The following is a 21,529-nucleotide window of genomic DNA, read 5'->3' on the forward strand; positions in this document are numbered from 1 at the left end:
TCTGTTGCATGACCTTCACCAAAGGAGCACAGTTACATGACCCATTACAACCACCATCATGGAAATATACGTAGGTACTTGGCCACTCAAGTCCTGAACAAACTGCTCTTGAAAACCAAAAACAAGCAATTCAGGCTTTGAAGAGTTTGAGCCTCAGGCTCTCAAACAGTCAAACCAGCCTGCAATTGTCTTTAAAAAAATTACCACTAAAAAATAAAATTGAGGCCTCAAATGTGAATATAATATTCAAATGTGTTTCCCGAGATAAAAATGAATTTGGTATTTGATTTTTTTCCATGAAGTAATGCAATTTTTTTGACTACCTACAATTCAAATCCTCATTGGGCCCTCAATTTTTTGTAAAAAAAAAAAAAAAAACGATCTGAGATGAATTGCAAACTATTATAATATTATATCTGATAATTTTAACAACAAAATGAAAAGTGCATTTATCGCAGTTTTAAATTAAATATCAATAATACTGGCTTATTTTACTCAACTACTTAATTGTAAATTGGTACCTACTTAAATTTATCTACATTTAAATTATTGCTTTGATATATTAAAATATATTCTGAATCTATGAATTTAGAATTACCTATTAGGTATAGACTTAATTTAATATCATAAAAATATTTATGTATGGGTGAATTTGGAAAAAACAAATCCTGCGATGTTTCAAATTTACTGATTAAGCAACCCCTTTTTTCTCTTCAAATGGAATACAAGTTTCTTTGGCTGCATCGTAGTGATACGTGATGATATCTCTGACTTCTGTCCCTTTCGTTACACATATTTTACCCGTAATCTGATTGTTCAAGGTGCACATGAGAACCTCGTATGGTTTCGTCGTAGTTCGGTTTCCATTTTTCACCTGCACCTTTTTCGTTTCACAACGAGCCTCTTGTCTTACTCTTGCTTCGGAATATAGGCTATTTGCAGTCACGTACTGGTAGCCTCTCAGCTTTACGCAAATATCATCAATTTTATATTTGTAAGAGCCTGGGTTCATTTTGCAGATATTTGAGCTGTAATATTGGTCAGTATCACGTTACTTATAGGCATATGACATAGGTAATAAAATTAAGTACCTACGTAACATTTTGAAAAATAAGACAGCTTTTCCAAAAGAGAGACTTTTTGGTTAATTTTTTTTTGTTGTTGAAAGTCAAGTTTCATTCTATATTCCAAGGGCTATTTCATCATAGAGCCAAAATCAGTGTTGTCTCCTAACAAATTTATCAAAAAAAAATGTGTTTTTGCACAGAGCAAAGATAATTATAGATGTTGGAACTCATCGCATAGGCCTTTCCCAGAGCGATTTGAAATTTCGGCAGAAAATTAAAATATGTAGGTACCTATTTATCCCTGGAGGCTATAGAATGGCTCAAGAACTAAGTAATTGATAAGTATTGGAGTTGAATTAGAAAGTTTAAAAATTCCTTTTAAGACAGGGTTTTATAAATTTTCAAAATTTTTGAAATGAACAAAAAATGAACTAAAACTTGGAAATCTCGGTTACCTACGAGTCTTTAAGACATGTTCTTTCGATCTGGCTAGGTATTGTTTAAATTGGAGAGTGCCAGTTCAAAAGATTCCCTTGTAAGTATGTTCCCTATCAAAGAAAAAAGTGCGGATACGCATGCGTACGCATACGTATGCCGATTTTTGGAATAATTATGCGTTTACGCATTCGTAAATGTACTCTATCCGTATGCGTAAACGCACGATTAGTCCAAAAATCGGCATACGTATGCGTATACGTATTTTTTACTTTGATAGGGTTAGCTTTTCTCTTTCATCAGATTATTTCAAATTTTTCATAACATGGAATTGGTGGTGTAATTTTACGAGGCTCTTGTAACCTTTAATATTGTAAAATCCAAAGTGAAATTTTCGTAAACATTAGAATAATCTTACCCTTTCCAGACGTTTTCGAATTGATGAACAGTCACTTCGAGAGCATCCGAATTATCCGAAATGAATAATATTTGCATAACGAAGAAAATGGCTACTGAAAGTATTTTATGGAATTGCGCTGACATTGCTGCGGTGCTCTGGAAATCTGATAATCACAATAATCTGATGTAATCTTATAGTAAAAGTGATACGGTTTTCAAAAATTGGAAATTATCACTCGCGTATGATTTTTTTTTCAAGAAATCGTCAACTTCAAAAGTTCAAAGTGATACTAATCTACAAGTTATTGGTTCTTTCTTTTATATAGGTGCCTACCTATCGAAAAACAAAACTGCGTAGGATGTAGGTAGTTCAGTATAAAGGTGCTTAATCACGATGTACATTCGACATTGAAAATGTCAACACTTGACATACAAATGCGATACGATTCACCTAAATCATGCGTTTTAAAAGAATTCGTCAAGTTTTTGTGTCACTAAGACTTCGCAAAACCTTATGTTTCCACCATTTACGCATAATGCAAATAATTTGCAAAGTTTTCGAACCAGGTAGGTAGTTAGGTACAAGTGCAAAATGACACATTCTTGTTGATTTATCGAATCACGCAAAAAAAATATTCTTCGCATGCTACGATACAAGGTACCTACTGGTGTGGGTACACTTTCTCCGTTTTTTCAAACTCGTAGAAACATTTGTGAAATTATTCCGTGAAAATCTACATACCTACTTACTTATTAATTGTACCCTATAAAAACAAATTTACCTTGAACTAAGGATACCTAGACCTACCTAGGCTACTTGTGACAAGGAGGATGAAAAAAATGTAATTTCGTGACTTGATCAAAACGAGCTAAATTTTGTGAGAAATCCACATACTTTGACAAAAATGTTTTTATGAGCAGTTTTGAAAAATTTTGAGCCCAAAATTGAGTCGTGATTTTTGGAATTTTTAAAAAAGTGTCTTGCGGTATCAAAATGAGTTAAAAATTTATGAGAAATTCAAATATTTTGAGGTAAGTATTTTTTGGATTGGAAAATATCTGTTTTAGGCACCTAAAATTTTAAAAATGTCAAATGTAAAGAACCTGACTTTTTGTAAGAAAGTAATAATTTACTAGGTATAGATAGGTACTTGAATTCTAAATTTTCAAAAATTCCTGCCCTCATCTCGCTCAAGTCTGTTAGTTTTCCTTTTTCAAAATCAAACTTTCTAAAAAAATCCATAAGCTTTTCCCCTCACTTTGTTCGCGTCTTCTCACTTTTCTTTTTCAAAACTTGAATTTCTTAAAAAAAATTAAGGTAACCTGCCAAATGTCTAACTACTTTATTTTGAACGTCCCCAGCTCCTCCCTCTAAAACAATATTGAACAGCGAAACCATCCTTAATATCAAGTTTGGACCTTCAATTTTCAAGTACCATTTTTGTATGTACATTGTCCAAAAGAATTTTAAAATGAGGTGGCCTCTTGATGTTATTGACCCGTCTTACTGGCCTCTCAAGGTCACTGATTTACCTGTCTATCTTCCCATTGACGCCTGTCTGGCTGTCTAGTCTCTCTAATGTCTCTCATGCTGGTCTGTATGTCTGTCTGTCTGAGTGTATTTTTTTGTGATTTCGAGTCCAGAATTACGCCAATGATTGTTAGAATTTTTTAAACAGATGTCCCGCATTTCAAATACGAAAATGGATGGAAATTTTGTGGAAAAAATCAATTACCCAACTCTTTTCAAACACTTTTTTTGAACATTTTTGAGAAACTGAAGCTAATGGGTTGCCTTTTAGAAATTGTGATGAATTTTCAAAAAATTGACTCAATTTTGGGGTCAAAATTCATCAAAAGTGATCAAAAAATCAAAATAGAGATTTTTGATTTTTTTTGGTCAAAAGGCTATAGGTGGATAAGTAGATATGGCGAATTTGGCCCCCGGGAGCTTCAGGGTTGATATTTGCATGGAAGGTGGGTACCCTTGAGCACCTTCCGTCACGAAAGTAGACCCCCCCTCGTTTTCGAGACCCCCCCCCGCTTCTGAAATTGCAATAGAATTTTTTGCTCAGCCCCATGTGAATAGATTTTTTTAATTTTTTTGGTATGTTGTGAACATTCATAAGAGGTATCCCCACAAAAATTTTCACCCCCCCCTCCCCCATATTTTCCCCTCAAAATGGCGTTTTTTAGCTTTGTTTGCCTGTTTTAGCGATGACCATGATTCGGCACAAAAATTCAAATTGCATTTTCAAGTGTGTTTTTCACCCCTAAAAAAAGTATATTTTTTTCAAAAAAAAAATTTTTAGTGGGTCGTGGTCAAAAATTGAAAAAACTCACAGAGGGGGTAAAAATGGATTCTGGTGTAAATTATTATTTTTTTTGGTAAACGAGGTGTCGTTTCCATATAAATCGAACCCTCCGAACACGAATATGACGCCCAATTTTATGCTACCCCCAACCACACCCCTCCAGTGCCTCTGCCCCCACCTCAATTTCTACTGGGGTGTTTGATTCATATGAAATTGCCACCAATATTATGAAAATATCTCAACCTATTGATATACGGTAAAAATTGAGGTGGGGGCAGAGGCATCGGAGGGGTGTGGATGAGGGTGGCATAAAATTTGACTTCATATTCGTATTCGGGGCGTTTGATTCATATGAGAACGACACCAATATTATTAGAATAGCTCAACTTTTAATATAATAGTAAAAATTGAGGTGGGGCAGAGGCACTGGAGGGGTGTGGTTGGGGATAGCATAAAATTGGGCGTCATATTCGTGTTCGGGGGGTTCGATTTATATGGAAATGAAACGAGAAACGACACCTCGTTTACCAAAAACAATAATAATTTACACCAGAATCCATTTTTACCCCCTCTGTGAGTTTTTTCAATTTTTGACCACGACCCACCAAAAATTTTTTTTTGAAAAAAATATACGTTTTTTAGGGGTCAAAAACACACTTGAAAATGCTATTTGCATTTTTGTGCCGAATCATGGTCATCGCTAAAACAGGCAAACAAAGCTAAAAAGCGCCATTTTGAGGGGAAAATATGGGGGAGGGAGGTGAAAATATTTGTGGGGATACCTCTTATGAATGTTCACAACATACCAAAAAATTTAAAAAAATCGGTTCACATGGGGCTGAGCAAAAAATTCTATTGTAATTTCGGAAACGGGGGGGGGGGGGGGGGTCTGGGGGTCTGAAACTTTCGTGACGGAAGGTGCTCAAGGGTACCCATCTTCCATGCAAATATCAACCCTAAAGCTCTCGGGGGCGAATTCACCATACTTATCCACCTATAGCCTTTGAATTTAGTTTGATTCTTTTAAGGCATCCTTCAAAAATCTAGGCAGTCATGACTGTTTTTTTTGGACTCAAAATTCTTCAAAATTTCTCAAAAACTATTTCCATCAAAATATTCAATTTTTTTCGTAAGTAATTGAGTTGTAGCTTCCCACCATTTGGCATTTCACGTTTTGAGCCCAGAAGTAGATCAGATCTTTTCTTTCCAATGTCCTTAAATAAGTCATCCTCAAAAAGCGATGGTAGCTAAAATATGGCTTGAAAAGGAAAAAAATCAGTAAGCTGGCAATAGACACTTTCTACAGAAAATCGTGGAATTTTTCAATTTTTCAAACTCCATTTTATGCACTTTTGAACCTCCAAACTTGTATAATAATAACATTTCTTATAAATTTAAATTCTGATGATTATTCAATTTGATAAAAAGTGTTCAATAATCAATCTTCATCTCATTCATCACTTTTCTATGAAAAAGTTGGAAAATTTTGACTTTCCCATGAAAAATTAATAAAATTCCGCAGCCAGTTTAAATAAAATGCTTCCATTTTGAATTTTGAATCTACATTCTACACAATTTGACTTTTCTGTAGAAAAATTCCATGGCCACTATAAACTAAAGGAAGCTTTATAAAATAAATTAATAAAATCATTTAAAAAAATGAAAAATTGAAAAAAAGATAAATAAAATAATAATATAACGAGTTATTTTATTTTTACATTGAAAGCCTCAAAGTTCAAACTTCAAGAATGTTCAAACTTCAAACACTTCAAACTTCAATTTCAAAGTTCAAAGATGAAAAAAAAAAAGAAAAAAAAACACAGTGAATTACACGTTCTTCCGCCAGAAGCGCTATGAACGATCACATATTTCTTTCCTCCATTGTACGGGTATTTTCCCGCCAACATGTGTTGTGAGAAAAAAACTGATAAGGATTATCGGAATTTTTCAGTGTTCTGTTATTTCGTGATCGCGAATTTTTCGATCGTATATTTCGTCGCGAAAAACTCCGATTATGGTCTAATTAGTGAATAATTTTCGTCGTGATATAATTTCGGATAGATCGCGTGATACTATAAGAGTGATAATTTATCACATTTCGGTTCAACATGTCGCTGTTATTCGCCGAATTGACAGCCACTTGTAACGCATTAGGATACGCCGTAGCTGGTAAAACCAAATACCTCTTGGATAACGAATGCAAAGGTATAAACACGAAACGATGAGGAATACTTTACGATTAATTCTTTTCACAATACTCATTTTGTTTTTTCTCCACTTACAGAGGCTGTACGTGAACTCATTCGATTCTTGAGACGTGACGATGAAACACACGAGATTCGAAGATACTTGGGTACCGCTAAAATTCTAGAAAAAGATTTAGTACCGATTCTAATTCATCGACATAGTAACGAAGAAATATTAGATTTGTTATTGAGGTCAGTATTCCACCGCGAGTAAAATCATTATTATTCGTAATATGGTAAACACGTGTATTTTCTGTTCTATAGACTTTTGGTCAATTTAACGACACCGACGTTATTGCTGTATAATGAAGAAGTACCAACGGAAAGAACAGCTCGCCAGTATTATCAAAGTATCGTAAAATCATTACAAACTTACAAGCAAGCTTTCGTTGATAAAAATCTATGGGCTGTTTTGAGCGAAAAGTTGACCAGTCTTTTAGCCTTGGTACGTAACACACGTTATCACTTTTTCGAATACGAATACCATCTAGAGAAATATACGACGATATGAATTACATTTATATATCTGTCGTTATTTTTTAACAGGAGTGGAGCGACAGAGGCGAAGAAAAAAGCTTGATTATTGTTCGTATATTGATCCTAGTCCGGAATATACTCCACATACCTGTTGATACTGATACCGAACGTAGACCAGATAACGATGCCAGTATTCACGATCAGGTACAGACGATCTGCCCGCTGAATCATTTCGTATATTAACATTAACAACGTACACAGCTTTAAAAACGGATTTCATCATTCGACGAAGATTTAACAAATTACGTTCACCCGTGCTCGATTATTTTCTATACTCGTACGATTACTGAAGCGAGAGTATACCTTGAGAATGTGCATTTTTCGTCTTCGTCGTCGTTTTCGATGATTTAAAAGCCGGAGAGGAAATTCGTTTTATCTCGATACGATATAAAAGCGTCATATTGTTTCCTAGTGTACTATATTTTGTGCTTGGCTGGTACAAAAATAGTTTAATCAACATAAGAGGCGATTCTTTGCATTCTTTGTGCAGTTCAATCTTACTTGTGGAGGTTTTTTTTTCACTCTACCTAGTGTACGAGCTGGAAAAAAATTCTATAAATTGACAATATTCTCATAAATCTCGATGTAATGCACATTCCTTTCTCGCTTCAGTGAAACACATTTTCGTCGGTATTATCCGGTGTTCTTTTTTTCCCCATCTCTCTCTCTCTCTCCCTTTCGTCAGCACTTGTGAGCCATTCTCAACGTATGAGAAGAAAAGTTGAAATTACCATCGTTGCTGGATGGAATTTTCTGCATGCATTAGATACATTTTGTCGTCATCGTAGCATCTGCAGCTCGTACCATCGTCGTCAATTCTGAGCCAACGAGATGTGAACCGAGGAAATAACGCTTGCTTTTTTTTTTTTGTAATTTTACTCGAAATTGGATACAAAATTACTTATATTTTTATAGCCTGCTCCGGTACAACGATGATGTTTCCATCGACGAATAAAATAATCGCCTAGTGCTAAAGAAGCCCGAGCTGGTAGCCTTTTTAAACGAGAAATATCACAATAGACGTGTCGTTACACGAGCCCAGCCATTATGGCAGCTTTTTAACCGTATTATTTCGTCGTCGTCGGCACACAAAGCTGCAGAGCTGAAATTCGCGAGTCTACGAAACGTTTAAATTACAGATTGTTGATCTCGTCCGTATGTAAATTTCACCCAAACCGAGTTGCCAGTTTAAAAATATCGTCATTATTTGAACTTATGTTCGAGTCTGTGGCGTGGCATCCAATCGAGGGTGAAATCTCGACCAGACTTTGTACGATGAAACAAGCAGGAAAAAAAATCGTTCGTAGATAAATCAGTGTTTATTTATTTGGCCGGCGAGGCGAACGCAACGGATACGAGAGAGAAAATTAGACGAAAAACTCATTTTATGAGGTTATACGAGCACGGGCTGGCGAAAGCGAAAATTTTTATGAAAAAATATGACCCGTGTTTAGTTTTTCAGGCGCTCATTCATTAACTGTTTTATATCGCTTGGCTCTTGCACGATTTTTACACCACTCGTGGTTTTACGATTCTTTTATGTATTTTCAAAAAGAAAATAGAGTAAAATTATTAAGTTGCCTTTATTTTTTTTGTTTTTTCGCAGGTTTTGTGGGCGCTTCACGAAGGCGAAATGATTAATTTAATTTTATACATCGCAGCTTCGGAAAACGAGCAGCAGTATTATTTTCACGTTTTAGAGGTGAGCTCTTTTCATTTATTATTATACTCTCTGTACGAATCATTTTTTATCTTTGCAGAGTCTGCGGCATCGATTGTGTGATTTCGTCGTCGTGATTATTTTTTTTTCCTCGGCTCGATTGAATAAATGAATACGGTTTTCGAATCGCGGCGTATTCTTTTCTACGAAATCGATTTCGAAACCCTGTACCCTTTTTTTTTTTACTTACTGCCCGAACTGAATAAAATTGTAACTATGTTCGATGATTTTTTTTTTCTTTTTTTTCATTTCAATTCGACTATATTTGTCTTTATTTTCGTACTCAATTTGTATCGTTTATTTTACTTCCTTTGCTGGTTAAAAAAATGGACCAATTTACATATGGCTTCCGGTTATTTAAGATTGATTCGGTGTATACGTACTCGTACTCGTATTTCGCATTTAAAACTATGTGTATTTCTCGAAATGGATTTTTCTTTTACAACATTCTTCCGAAAGAATACAGTCTCTGTATGAAAATATCAACTTTTGAGCTTTTATCGTCTACCCAGTTAACGCTTTCGATCAACGATTTTTATATTTTTGGGCCACCCGTCGACGACGCCGAGTACTCGGCTGGTAATTTATGGCCGTTGTCAGAAAAGTGTAAAGGTGCTTGTGGATGAAAAATGGCGTTACTTTTTTTTATTCCGTCAGTGGTTTTGTAAATAATTCTTTAAAGGAAAATTATGTTTATTTTATTCAACGCTACGATGCAGCTGTAGGTACGAGTAAGAGTGTCGGTAAATTTTCGGACTCGCAGGTAACGCTTTCTGCATTGTGCAAAGGTCGTAACTCGGGTCTCGGGGTCTAGGGGGTTCGGTTTCAAGATAACGACCGCTATTAACAGAATTGATATTTTTTTTTCATAGTGTACGCTATATTCGAGCAGTCATTTAGGTGATTGTGAAAGTGATGGGAGTGCCGGTCTGGTCGAATGATCGATTGGAGAATTTTTTTATACGAACGTGACCATTAATTTAGAGTATTTTCCACGTCCGATGTGTTTATCATCTTATGGCTGATTGATTTGAGTAATTGGTACGTCGAAAGTCGAAACGTGTTTCGTAAAGTATTAGAACGATTAACGAGATCGTATTTTTTATTTTATTTTTTTAAATTGAATGAATTGAAAAGATTATTGTTTAAGCGTTTGACGAACTGTTTGTCTAGTTTGCGGTTAGAAAAGGGTGAAAAGACGATGACGAGATATCATGTGTGGTAATAGTGATTTGATTATTGGTAGGCAGGGGGGAGGGGGAGAGACCAAGGCAGATGTAGTACGAATTAATTTCGTTTTTCTATGTAAGTACTTGAATTTTGAAACAATTTTTTCATCAGAAGAACAAATCATTTTGCAAACGATTGTGAATTTTTTGTGAAAGATATTTCAATTCTTGCGAATGCTCTGTGGTTTCGACTTCGTTTTTTTTTCTATTTACATGTAATTTTCCTGAGAGTGATTCGAGTGAATGTTGGAGCTATTTACCTGACATTTTTACTCAGGATTTGAAATCTTGCGCCTCAGAAGGAAGAGATACAAATGGAAAAATCGAATCTTGACTGCTGGAAAATTTAAAATTTTTCGAAATAGAGACTCGATGGAAAGGGGCATTCCCTCATTCGAATTTGTGAGCAAATTTGAAAAAAAAAATGTCAGTCATGCGATATATTGAATAGTATGTTTTTAAAGGTGCTGAACGCAAATATAGCCTGATTTTTTTGATTCGACCCCTTCAGCCCCTCGTTTCCTCTGCTCTCTACTGCCTTGATAGTTAATAGGGGCCAAAATTTGAAAATAAGGTCATTCCATGTCAATTCGACCAACGTTTTTGAGTCATGTCTTTCGATTTCGCTCAAATTTTTTTTACAATATCTACCCACGCAGTAAGTTAGAAACCCGCAATCAGTTTGGTCCCAGCCCCCTCAGGGGACGGGTGGGGGGCTTCCGTTATTTTCACTTTGTCTCGAAGTACTAAACTTCAACAGCGCATTCCTTCGAAACTATGATACTTTGATCAAAACTAATTTCACAGTTCAAAAGGGTATTGAATTTTGAACTTTTTAAGCATTTTGAAACTTTAAAAATTTGAAAATTGAACTTTCAAATTGAAAGTTTGAATTTCAAAATGGCGCTGTAAGTGGGAGTTACCATTTGAAATTCTAAAAAAATTTCCATAGATGTGCCTTTTGATTTTTTTTTGAAATATTCAAGTTTCGAGATGGGATCTCTAAATAGAAGGGAAGCACCCCCACCCCCAATTTTGGGCAAAACTTTCGAAAAAAAATCTGGGGCATGTAATTTATTGAATTATATGTTTTTGGGAACGCTGAACACGAATATGACGTTAGATTTTTTATTGGACCCCATCCGCGGCCCCCAACACCTCCCCAGATGGGGTAAAAGTTCAAAATAGGTTTTTTTGTACGACACATCAAATAATATGTTTTTGGTGACGCTGAATACGAATATGACATCAGATTTTTTATTGGACCCATCCACGGCCCCCAGCACCTCCCCAAGGGGAGTAACCTAAAACCTAATGAAAAATGGTTTCAATCGTGTGATACATGAAATAGTACGTTTTCGATATCGCTGAACACGAATATAGCCTTAGTTTTTCAAATTGACCTCACGCATGGCTCCCAGAACCTCGCCCAATTGGTAAAAGTCCAAAAAATTTGTTGGAAGTCGTGGGAATTCTTGTAATATATCAGATAGGCTGTTTTTTTGTAAGACCTGATTTTTTTCAATCTACCCCCTTTCACCTTCTCTCACCACTTCAGGATCCCTGGGATTCGGATTTATGCTTCGAAAGGGTTTCAAAGTATCGAATTTTATCTTTTTAATGCACCTGCTGAACACGAATATGATCTTATTTTTTTGATCTGACTCCTTCGCCCCCTCCCCTCTCACCATATTTGAAAACAGTGATAAAATTCATGCAGTTTTTTCGATTTGGCCATTTGCACCCCCCCCCTCCCCCCGCCACCTTCCAGTATCTTCCCCAATTCGTCTCAAATCTCCAGAAAAAGGGCCAAATTATGCGATAATTAATCGAATTGTACGTTTTTAAAGGTGGTGAACACGAATATGACCTTATTTTTTGGTTCGATTCCTTCAATGTCCCCCTCCCCTTCTTAATGACCACATTCAGGGGTCAAAATCTGAAAACATTGATAAATTCGTTCAATATACTAAATAGCGTATTTTGAATACGACCCTATTTTTCCGATTTGGCCCTTTTCTTTCCTCCCTTCAATGCCTCTCTTTCAATTTGGTTTGCAAAAAAAAAATGTTTTTGAGTGTGCTGAGCACGAATTTGATCTAATTTTTTCATTCGAATCCTCGTCCCAACCCTGGAGTTCTCATTGGAGGACACCAGATGAATGCATCAGGGACATGGTAGATGTAGACTCGAACGTGACGTTGATTAACATTTCCAGGTTTTGATTGCAATAAAACAGGTCTAGGGGGCATGGAAAGAGCCAGAACAAAAAATTAAGGTCATATTTGTGCTCAGCATTTTCAAAACCATGCCTACTATGTAGATATAATCGCATGACTTTGATTATTTTTTTAAACCCCCCCCCCCCCCAAATTTAGGAGAAGAGATATTTCTTTTGAAACTTTCCAATTTGAAAAATTCAAAATCAACAGCAAAAACCAACTTCGATGGTGATTTTTACGTGATTCTAATCCATAGCTTGGACCTGCAGTTTCATATTGAGTTTGAGCTTTCAATTAAGAAGTTCAATTTTAAACTTTTGAAAACTTGAATAGGCATTTTGCAAGGTGAGATCAGTTTTGAGCTAAGTATCATGGTGGCAGAGAAATACCATCTTGAAATGGAGTACTAGAAGATATAATGAAAATAAACGAAGCCTTTTTACACCCCTCCCCTCTACTCGCCCCTTGAACGATGGATTTAGGGAAGTCTTTCCACTCTCATCCTCTTGCAAAAGCTTGGGAAAACTAAATCGAGGGACTTGCCTTTGAGAATGTATTTTTTCGAGCGAATTTGTGATGCGGATAGGGGAAGGGGACCTTAGGGTGAAATCGCAAATTTTACAGTGCAGCCAAAAAAAAGTCAAAAATTATCAATTTTTTAAAAAATTATATAATTCAACACAGGACACCCTGTACTTTATATTTTTGGCAATTTTTAGAATCATTTTTGCTTTTATGGCTCAGATTGTCATGTTCTCAAGTACATTTTTTTGATTTTATTTAATCATTTTAATACAGTTGCATTACCTTTTTATCGCAAAACTGATGGCAAATTTGAATTCTACATAAAATTCTCTTCAAAATACACAAAACATTTTTTATTTTGGAGCACTTTTTAATGTGGATGGATAAAATGACTTTAACTTTGAATGAGTTTTTCTTGAAAAAACCTGTTTTGACATGTCATGTTTTTTCAACTTCTGAAGCAAACAACAAATTTTTTTAACCATATCTGGCAAAACTGATCACAGAGTGTTGTTCCACATTAAATTTCATACCAGAAACCACAAAAAAATTAAAAATAAAAATTGTACTCTAAGGTCCCCTTCCCCTATTTGCATCACATTTATATACTTAAGTATAGGTACTAGGTAGGTATAGAACGCCCCACTCGCGAGAGAGAAGAAATTTAGGGAGAAGATCAAAATTTCACCTATCATTTCCATCCTAACTCTGCTGGAGATGGGATGGAGTGGAGCATGCCAAGTGATTCTCGCTCATTCGTAATTTTTTTGGAAAATGGCTGAACTTTGAAAGCTGATATTTCGAGACTGATTGAACTTTGAATGAATCTATTTGCTGAGTTTCAAAACGAATGAATTGGAGATTCAAAATCATTAAATTGAAATTCGAAAAGTTAGCAGTGGAACTTCAAAAATGCGGGCTGAACTTTTCGTAATGAATTGAATAAAGCTGAAAAGTGCAATGTTCGAAAATTTTGAAAATCAAAGTACATAAAACCTTTTTTCCATATTTTTTTCTACCAACTAATTTTCAAGATTGAGTCTCAATGCACTCCAAAGCAAAAAAAAAAAATATTTCAATTTTCATAAAAATTGGGAAAAAAGTAGAAAATCAAGTGACACTGCAGTGTTTTTATGAGTATAAAATATCAGTTTATTTTTTCGATTGGACTTTTCTGGGCTGCTGAGCTCAATATTTACTCATTTTCTGTAGGTATACGATTCCTCAAGATTCACCCAGCCTCCATTTCTGAAAATGAAATTTAAAAATGTTGATGTGATGGTGCAATAGGTAGTTTATAATTCAAGACTGTATTGTCAAATATCCATTTATTTTTGAAGTGTTCTTCACTTCAGACTTTTCCCGTTTTAAAAAGAGTAAATGAATAAGGACACTCTCCTTCCCAAAAAAGTTGACAAAAAAATTACTCAAAAAAGTTTTTGCTTTTGGAAAAATATTGTGTGTTGAATTCACTTATTTCGAAATCTTGAACTTTTCTGAAACAGGGAGGGGAATGAAATATTCATCGGAGTGATTCGACTCGAGTCTATTGAACAAGAATGCATGGCACCTGATGAATGTGGTATGTACGTTCTTCAGACCTCACTTGAATTCTCACCATCCAAATTCAAGTTCAAAATTCGAAAATTTCAAAACAGAGCATTATTAAATCCTCCAAAAAGAATTTGCTGTTGTGGAGGCCATCATATCAGAGATTATTTTTAACCCATTCTTATTTTTAGAGGTCAGGTACATGAAAATTTCACACTCAAAATTTTTTGAACCATTTCTGAAAAAAGAGAAAGATGTAATAATCATAATCTTCAACTTCTCTCTCCTCTCTCTTCTCATTTGTAGGATAATTTTTCACCATTTACGATATTCTGAATTTTTTTTGAAAATTTGTAAATCGTTGACTTTATTATTTGATCAATGAGGTGCCAGTGAGGAGTTTGAAAGTTCATCATATTTTTCCAACCCCCCTCCCCCTCCAATAAACCCAATGCAAAATCAACTCAAATATCACCTATTCCATCATTACAAATAAATTCACGTTGCATCGACTCGTACTCGATAATTTTTCAATGAATGCTCGAAATTTCAAAATCCTCACGTCTTCGCCCATTAAAACCCTACATATTTAACATCTACGTACAAAAGCCTCCAAATAATTGGAATTTATCTCAGGGTTGCGAATTAAGTATAAAATAAGGCTGGTGAATGATCGAAAATTTATACAGCCAACGCCCCTTCATCCATTTCCGCGCTCTTGCTCGAGCCTTATTCTTTCATCAGGCATCCATAGGTATGGTAATATACGCGGTAAAGTTTTCAACATACCAAAACGTGCCAAAATGCTTCATATCTGAAACGATACCTGCCTACGTACGCACGCTAGGTACACGATATCGAAGAAATAATTTTCCACACCAAGTTTTGTAAAGGAGAAAAGTTGAAAGCAGTGCGGCGATGAAGGCGTCTGCGAACTCTAAGGTATTTGCAGCGTATAACCTTATACTATAAGGCAGAGGGACACTAGGTGTAATATACCGAACGTATATCGTACTAGTAGTATAAGGTGAAACGGAGGAAGGCAGTACGAGGGCGGCGGTAAATAAGAACCGAGTTATTTTTTGAATCTCTCCGCGCCATTTATTTATCTCTATGGTAAAGTTTAAAATTTTAATCACGTGCACTTTAAAAGTTTGCAATTAAAGATCCCCGGGCTCGATGTTTTCCTCCGAGGCCTTTACACGTACTTTCTTGCTGCCTGCTCGCGCGCTCTTTCTTGCCGCGTATAACAATAAAGTTTTCTCTCTTGTTTCACCTCACCATCGCGTCGTCACTCCTAATCTTTCCTTCTCGCTTACTCATTCGCGAGGAGCTTTTTTTCAACACGCCGTCTCTCACACTGTATATACGACTACTACGCTATACCACTTGAGAAGCACTTACTCGGCGGCACGTTGCGAGCCGAATAAAATTTCATTTTACGCGGCGATTTATACGCTCGTTTGTACTCGCGAACAACGCGTGAATAAAAAATTTACTGCTAATTATCGTGAAATTTTATGCGATTAGTCGGCCAATACTATTATAGCGTAGTTTACCGCGGTACACGTCGCGTAGGCCCTTTTTTTGCAGGCTTTTTCGTTGCCTATAATATGTACCTAGTTCATGGGTTTTCATTATTTTTTTTTCATCTGTAATTGTGTATGTATTCAGCTACATACTATAGCATATTGTATTTATGGTTTCGATGGTGTGATTTCTTTCCAAAAGTGAGTTCTTCACCCAAGACTATGACTGCAGGGATTTTGAGCAGGCTCTTTCGATCCGACGACGTTTGGAAGAAAACAGGATTGTCGACAATTTTGGCCAAAAACAGGTCTACAGAAGTTCCAATTTGGAAATTTTGAAAAAAAACGACTTTGCAGACAGCTCAGAAAAAATCCAATCTTTTTGGTGCTTTGGTAAAAAAAGCAGGAATTTTAAAAAAAAAATTGCAAAAATTGAAACTGTTTGCCATTTTTGGCAAAAATTGAAACTGTTTGCCATTTTTGGAAAAAATGTGGCTTTTTGACCATTTTGACATTAAAAACAATTTTTTCAACAATTTAGGCAACAAAAAATATTTTTGGAGCATTTTTGTCGAAACAACAGCATTTTTTTTTTTGGCAAAAACAGGATTATTTTGACAGCCCCTTAAAAAATCAAAGGCACAAGTTCATTTTTGGACTTTTGGCAATTTTTTGAAAATTTAAAAAATTCAAAAAAACACTGTTTGAAGGGCAGTTTTTGAACTTTTTCATGAAATGTAAACTTTTTTGAGCAAAGTGAATCAATGCGAATAATTTTTTCAATTCAACTCCCACACATCAAAAACTACTAGTTTTGAGCCATTTTGGAGGCTCCAGGAATTCTTTGGTTTTCTCCAGAAAGTTCAAATCATTCTGGAGGGGCCAAAAATGAACTTTGAGACCCATTACTTCGGTTGACTCTTATTGAGCACCCTCTCGGCCATTCTTGGTGGATATCGCTAAATTTCAATAGTACAAGTTCCAAGATAAACTTTTGACCATTTTTTGGTAAATTCCAGAAAATTTGAAGAAAAAAAAACACGAATTTTCCACGAAGGTATAAATAATGAGCTAATCAGCGGGGTTTTCATCAAAATATCGTGTGGTATGTCTACACGATCACTCGACTTGAAATTAATCTCAATTTTTCCTTTTTGAAACCTCCAGTAAGTTTTTAAATTCCTGCAGAATTGGGGAAAAAATACAAATATCCCAAATGGAAAACTTCTGCTCAAAAACTGATTGAAAACTAGACAGCTAAGCAAAGCTTAGCTGCAAAGTGTGCGTAGCTAGCTGCCTTTTCTACAGCTATAACCCCCGTACAACAATGACCATGCTAATTTCGATGTGAATGTCGACCCATCCACATCCGTCACTTTTGGATGCCACATGTCGATGTGAATTTCGACCCTGTGTCGAGCTAATTGTCGATGTAATTGTCGACTGATGTTGATCTGCATTCGTGTCGACAATTGGCTCGACACACGGTCGAAATTCACATCGACATGAGGCATCCAAAAGTGACGGATGTGGATGGATCGACATTCACATCGAAATTTATGTCGACCTCCGACTTTGTAAAATTATAAAATTTGAGTTTAAAAATTTATAATTTTTTTTCCAAAAATGATTTCCTCTGATGTGGCTATTGCTCGTGCTGAAAACAGCATCGATGCAAAGACCACTTCCGAAGAAGTACAGACGAAAAGTCTGTATAATCGAATAGTCGAAAAGAAATTTCTTATATCATAGACGGTGCAATACTTTATCTGCGAGTACTAAACTAATCCATTTTTCATGTCGACATGTCGATGTTAATGTTGATGTGAAATTCGACATCAACAAATACATCCACAATATCAACATCATATCATCTACAACTCAAAACTGTGGAAAAGTGAATAATTTTGTCAATGCCCTAAAAAATTTGTTTTCCTCATTGAACAAGACCATATTTTTGAATGTTTACTAAACTTTTAAACACCAAAACAGAAATTTCAATTCTGAAAAATTGGTCGACATAGTTGTAGATGTAAATTTCGAGCATCGAATTTTACATCTACATGTCGATCTGGCATGTAGAGGTATCAGAAATAATGAGAAAATTTCGAAAATTTTCATTTATTTGGCTTTTGTACGGACAGAAGATTCCTACTAAATAATTAATTGATCACTTTTCCATCATCAAGTTGGAAAAAACGTAGTCGATGTAAATGTCGACGTCGACAATTGTTGTGCGGGCCGTCTAGGTAGTGCATAAGTTAATCAACCATGTCACAGTACCTAATGAGAATTTTTGAAACTCTCACTGCTTCAAAATAATAATTGTTTTTCAGTGTTTTCATATTTTCCAAATTACAATAGGTAGGTATTTCAGAATAATTTACAAGCTTGTATTGCTTCTAAATTGAGAAATTTCTAGTTGTTTTTCATAGTTTGCATTGTTTTAAAATTTACAAAATTTCAAATCAATTTCCCAAATTCCCCATCGCTACAATTTCATAAAGTTTTCAATAAATTTTCAGAATTTTGCATTGCTGCTGAGTTAGGAAATTTGCTATCAATTTTTAGAATTCACATTGCCTCTAAATAGTCAAATTTTGAATAATTTTTCAGAATTCTTATTGTCTTTAAATTTAAAAATTTCAAATTCAATTTTCAAGTTCATATTGTCCACAGATTGTAAAACGTTTACACAATTTTTGGAATTCACATTGCCTCCAATTTTTCAGAATTCTCATCTTCTTCATAAATATTACAATACTTATTTCATATAATTTTCAAGTTCACATTATCTGCAACTTACAGAACTTTTAATCAATTTTTGGAATTCTCAGCGTTTCTAAATACAAATTTTCATATTATTTTTTTTAGAATTTCCATTGTCTTCAAATTTATAAATTTTCAAACCAATTTTCAGAACTTACTTTTTATTCTAAATTAAGAATTAAATCTTATAGGCCTAAAATATGTTAAGAATTTGAATTGCCTCTAAATTACACCAAAAAAATATGGGTAATTTTTACAAAAAAATTTAACTAAATACTGGTATTTAGCACAATTAAGTACCAGATCCCATTCAATAATTTTTACTGTAATCCTATAGTAAAAATTATCATTTTAATAAATTTTGCTATAGGTACCAATAGTACCTAAAAATCATTTTGTTTTAATAATTTTTACTAAATCATGATAATAAAAATTACATGTATTGTTTAAATTGTACAAAAATAAAATTAGTTTAACAAGTCGGCCAGTTGCGGAGAATTCCGCAACAATTGCTACATAAAAAATGTAACGTTTGATGAGGTCATTGTAAAAATAGAAATTAATTTCGTGTCAATCAAATTCTTCATTTCTAACAAATATATTTGTTAGAAGTTATGTAATTTGATTAATTTAAACAAAATACTCTTGCACTTGGCTATATGCGTGAGAATGGATAAAAACTTTCCAAGTAGAGAATTGCAGAAGTTTGATTTTTTTTCGCTCAAAATCCATCTATTCTATGTATAGCTGGACCTGGACCCTATAATTTTCTTATACCATTAATAAGGAAATTTTTATCTTCCTGCCTTTGATACAATGATACATTATAATACAATTTTTTTAAAGATCTGCATTTGCGATCCTTCTTATAAAAATAACTTTGTGCTGAAAACTGCTCAGTGCTCAGGAGAAAAAGGTGGTCACTTGGCCAGTGAGTGAAGTGCAGTGAAAAATAGATTTATGTCATGTTTCCGTTGATAATTATATTTACCAAGGATGCGAGTTGAAATTTTTAGCCTTACGGTAACCTGAGTTGGCCCAAAAACTTTCATACGTAGGTACTTGTAGAAAAAAATTTTATTCAGTAACCTTCACCAAAATCAAAAAATCTGAAGTAGAGTCCTTAACCTGAGCATAAATGGGCTAATTAGGTATCAATTCTTTCCAGTTGTCCAGTCTGTTATAGAAAAGTTGATGTTTTTTTTTTATTGCCATTGTTTTATATTAAATTTGACTAATTTGAGATGAATTTATGAGTACATATTGAGTATTAATGTATATTCATTCCCATTCCCCATAATAAAATAAAACACAATGGTTTCAAATGAAAAATACCTACCTATCATAGGGTATTTTTTTTTAATCAAGGTCTCTCATGAATTCGTTGGTTTTTATTTTTTTAAATTTTTGAATCAATTACCTAAATGTAAATGAAAAAATGCACAAAAAAAATTATGAGTTTTTTACTTTCTGTAGGCTAGCTAAACCAGGGGTCAGAACAAAAAAAAATTTGGTCAATTTATTTGCTTAGCAGGTACTTATTTTCTACCAATTTTCTAAAACATCACCCTTCTCCAAAACAGGTCATCTTACACTTGTAGGTCATGTAAAGCTCAGCAAAAAAATTACGTACCTATTTGAAGGAATTGTTGTGAAATTCTCAAAAAGTAGTTCAAATTTCAAGAAAAAAAACTTCAAAAGTCGTACAGTGAGCTCAACTCTCAAAGGTCGTGTAAAAAATCATATTTTTAATTTTTTATCGAAATCTATGAAATGAATGATACTTCTGCCTATATTTCAGTTGTTTTCTGTTGAAAAATCTGCATATTTTCTTTCATGATGTATGACAAATTGACCATGATTTGAAAAATTAATTGAAAGATTTAATTTAATTTTACAGAAGTCTCATTCAAGATTCAACAAAATTCAAAATCTCATCAACCTTCAACCTTTCTTTTTTCTTTCTATCTTTTCAAAAACGAAAAAAATGCCTTTGTAATGACGTCACACAAATATCAACCAAGTTTCGTTGATGTTTCCAAGGTTTCAAAATGATAGAGGTACTGCGGATCTATTTTCGTGATCGAAAACCAAAACATTCTCCTAATTCCAAAATCCAAACATTTTTCAATTACGATTTTTTTGGAAAAATGTAAATTTTCAAAAAGATTCAATGGCATTCGCACAGTGACTGATATGTCTACATGTCAAAATTCATCCGCAAAAACCAAAAACGGCCGCACAATCGGCGCAAAAGGGAGACAAAGGCTCCAACTTTTGTGTATTAATAGTTAGATTACTCATTTTGAAGTAATTTTTAAATTATAAGTAAAAAGTTAAAAATGATTCATGTCAAGGTAATTCTTACTATACTTACGGCCATAGGTAGACAAAAAATTAATGAAATGAATTTTTAGTTAGCAAATGATATCATAATTCATAACTCAATTTCAGCATTATTTTTGCCCCATAATCATGTACTACATAGTACATAGGTAACTCCAAAGCATTTACCTATCCAATTTTCCTACGAAAAATCTGTCACCTACCTACTTACCTCACGGGGATTCGAACCTGGGTCCCTAAATTTCCTATACCTACCTACATGCCCTAACCACTCGGCTATGAGTAAATGTGGAGGGTTAGGGCATTAAAAAGATATATTTGTTTGGTAAACGCCCCACCAAACCACTCCCACTTGGAATTTACAGCTAACAGACCGGGGGTGTAACAGGGTACAATGAAACACAGCTGGTGATGGAATAGACTGGGGTATAGCAGGGTACAATGAGCGGCAGGTGTTCTACAAGTCCCCTTTTCCCTTTTTTAGGATTTAATGCATTAAAATAATGAACTAAAATTGCAATTACTCAGCAATTACCCATCCGAATTGAATGAAAATAAATCTATACCCTCCGCCTTAATGATTCTCAAATAGTGTCCAATAGGTACAAAAAACGGTTGGATAGCTTAAGAGAACATTCA

General features: G+C 34.6%; 1 protein-coding gene and 1 long non-coding RNA gene across 2 annotated transcripts in view; one reads left to right on the plus strand and one right to left on the minus strand.

Moving 5' to 3' along the window:
* Nucleotides 1-649: 649 nt before the first annotated feature.
* LOC135838783 (uncharacterized) lies at nt 650-2,333 on the minus strand. Its single transcript, XR_010557479.1, has 2 exons — nt 1,921-2,333; nt 650-1,028 (listed from the first exon to the last, which is right to left on the minus strand). It is a non-coding gene; the product is annotated as an uncharacterized LOC135838783 (long non-coding RNA).
* A 3,811-nt stretch (nt 2,334-6,144) lies between these two features.
* Nucleotides 6,145-21,529, plus strand: part of LOC135838809 (protein timeless homolog) — a 400,385-nt gene continuing 385,000 nt past the window's right edge. The window contains exons 1-5 of the mRNA XM_065354583.1: nt 6,145-6,421; nt 6,501-6,654; nt 6,727-6,907; nt 7,009-7,143; nt 8,606-8,701. Of these exons, the coding sequence (XP_065210655.1) occupies nt 6,325-6,421; nt 6,501-6,654; nt 6,727-6,907; nt 7,009-7,143; nt 8,606-8,701 (663 nt within the window). The 5' untranslated portion in view covers nt 6,145-6,324. The remainder of the gene's footprint in view (nt 6,422-6,500; nt 6,655-6,726; nt 6,908-7,008; nt 7,144-8,605; nt 8,702-21,529) is intronic.

This window comes from Planococcus citri, chromosome 3 (assembly GCF_950023065.1).
Source record: "Planococcus citri chromosome 3, ihPlaCitr1.1, whole genome shotgun sequence".
NCBI lineage: Eukaryota > Metazoa > Arthropoda > Insecta > Hemiptera > Pseudococcidae > Planococcus > Planococcus citri.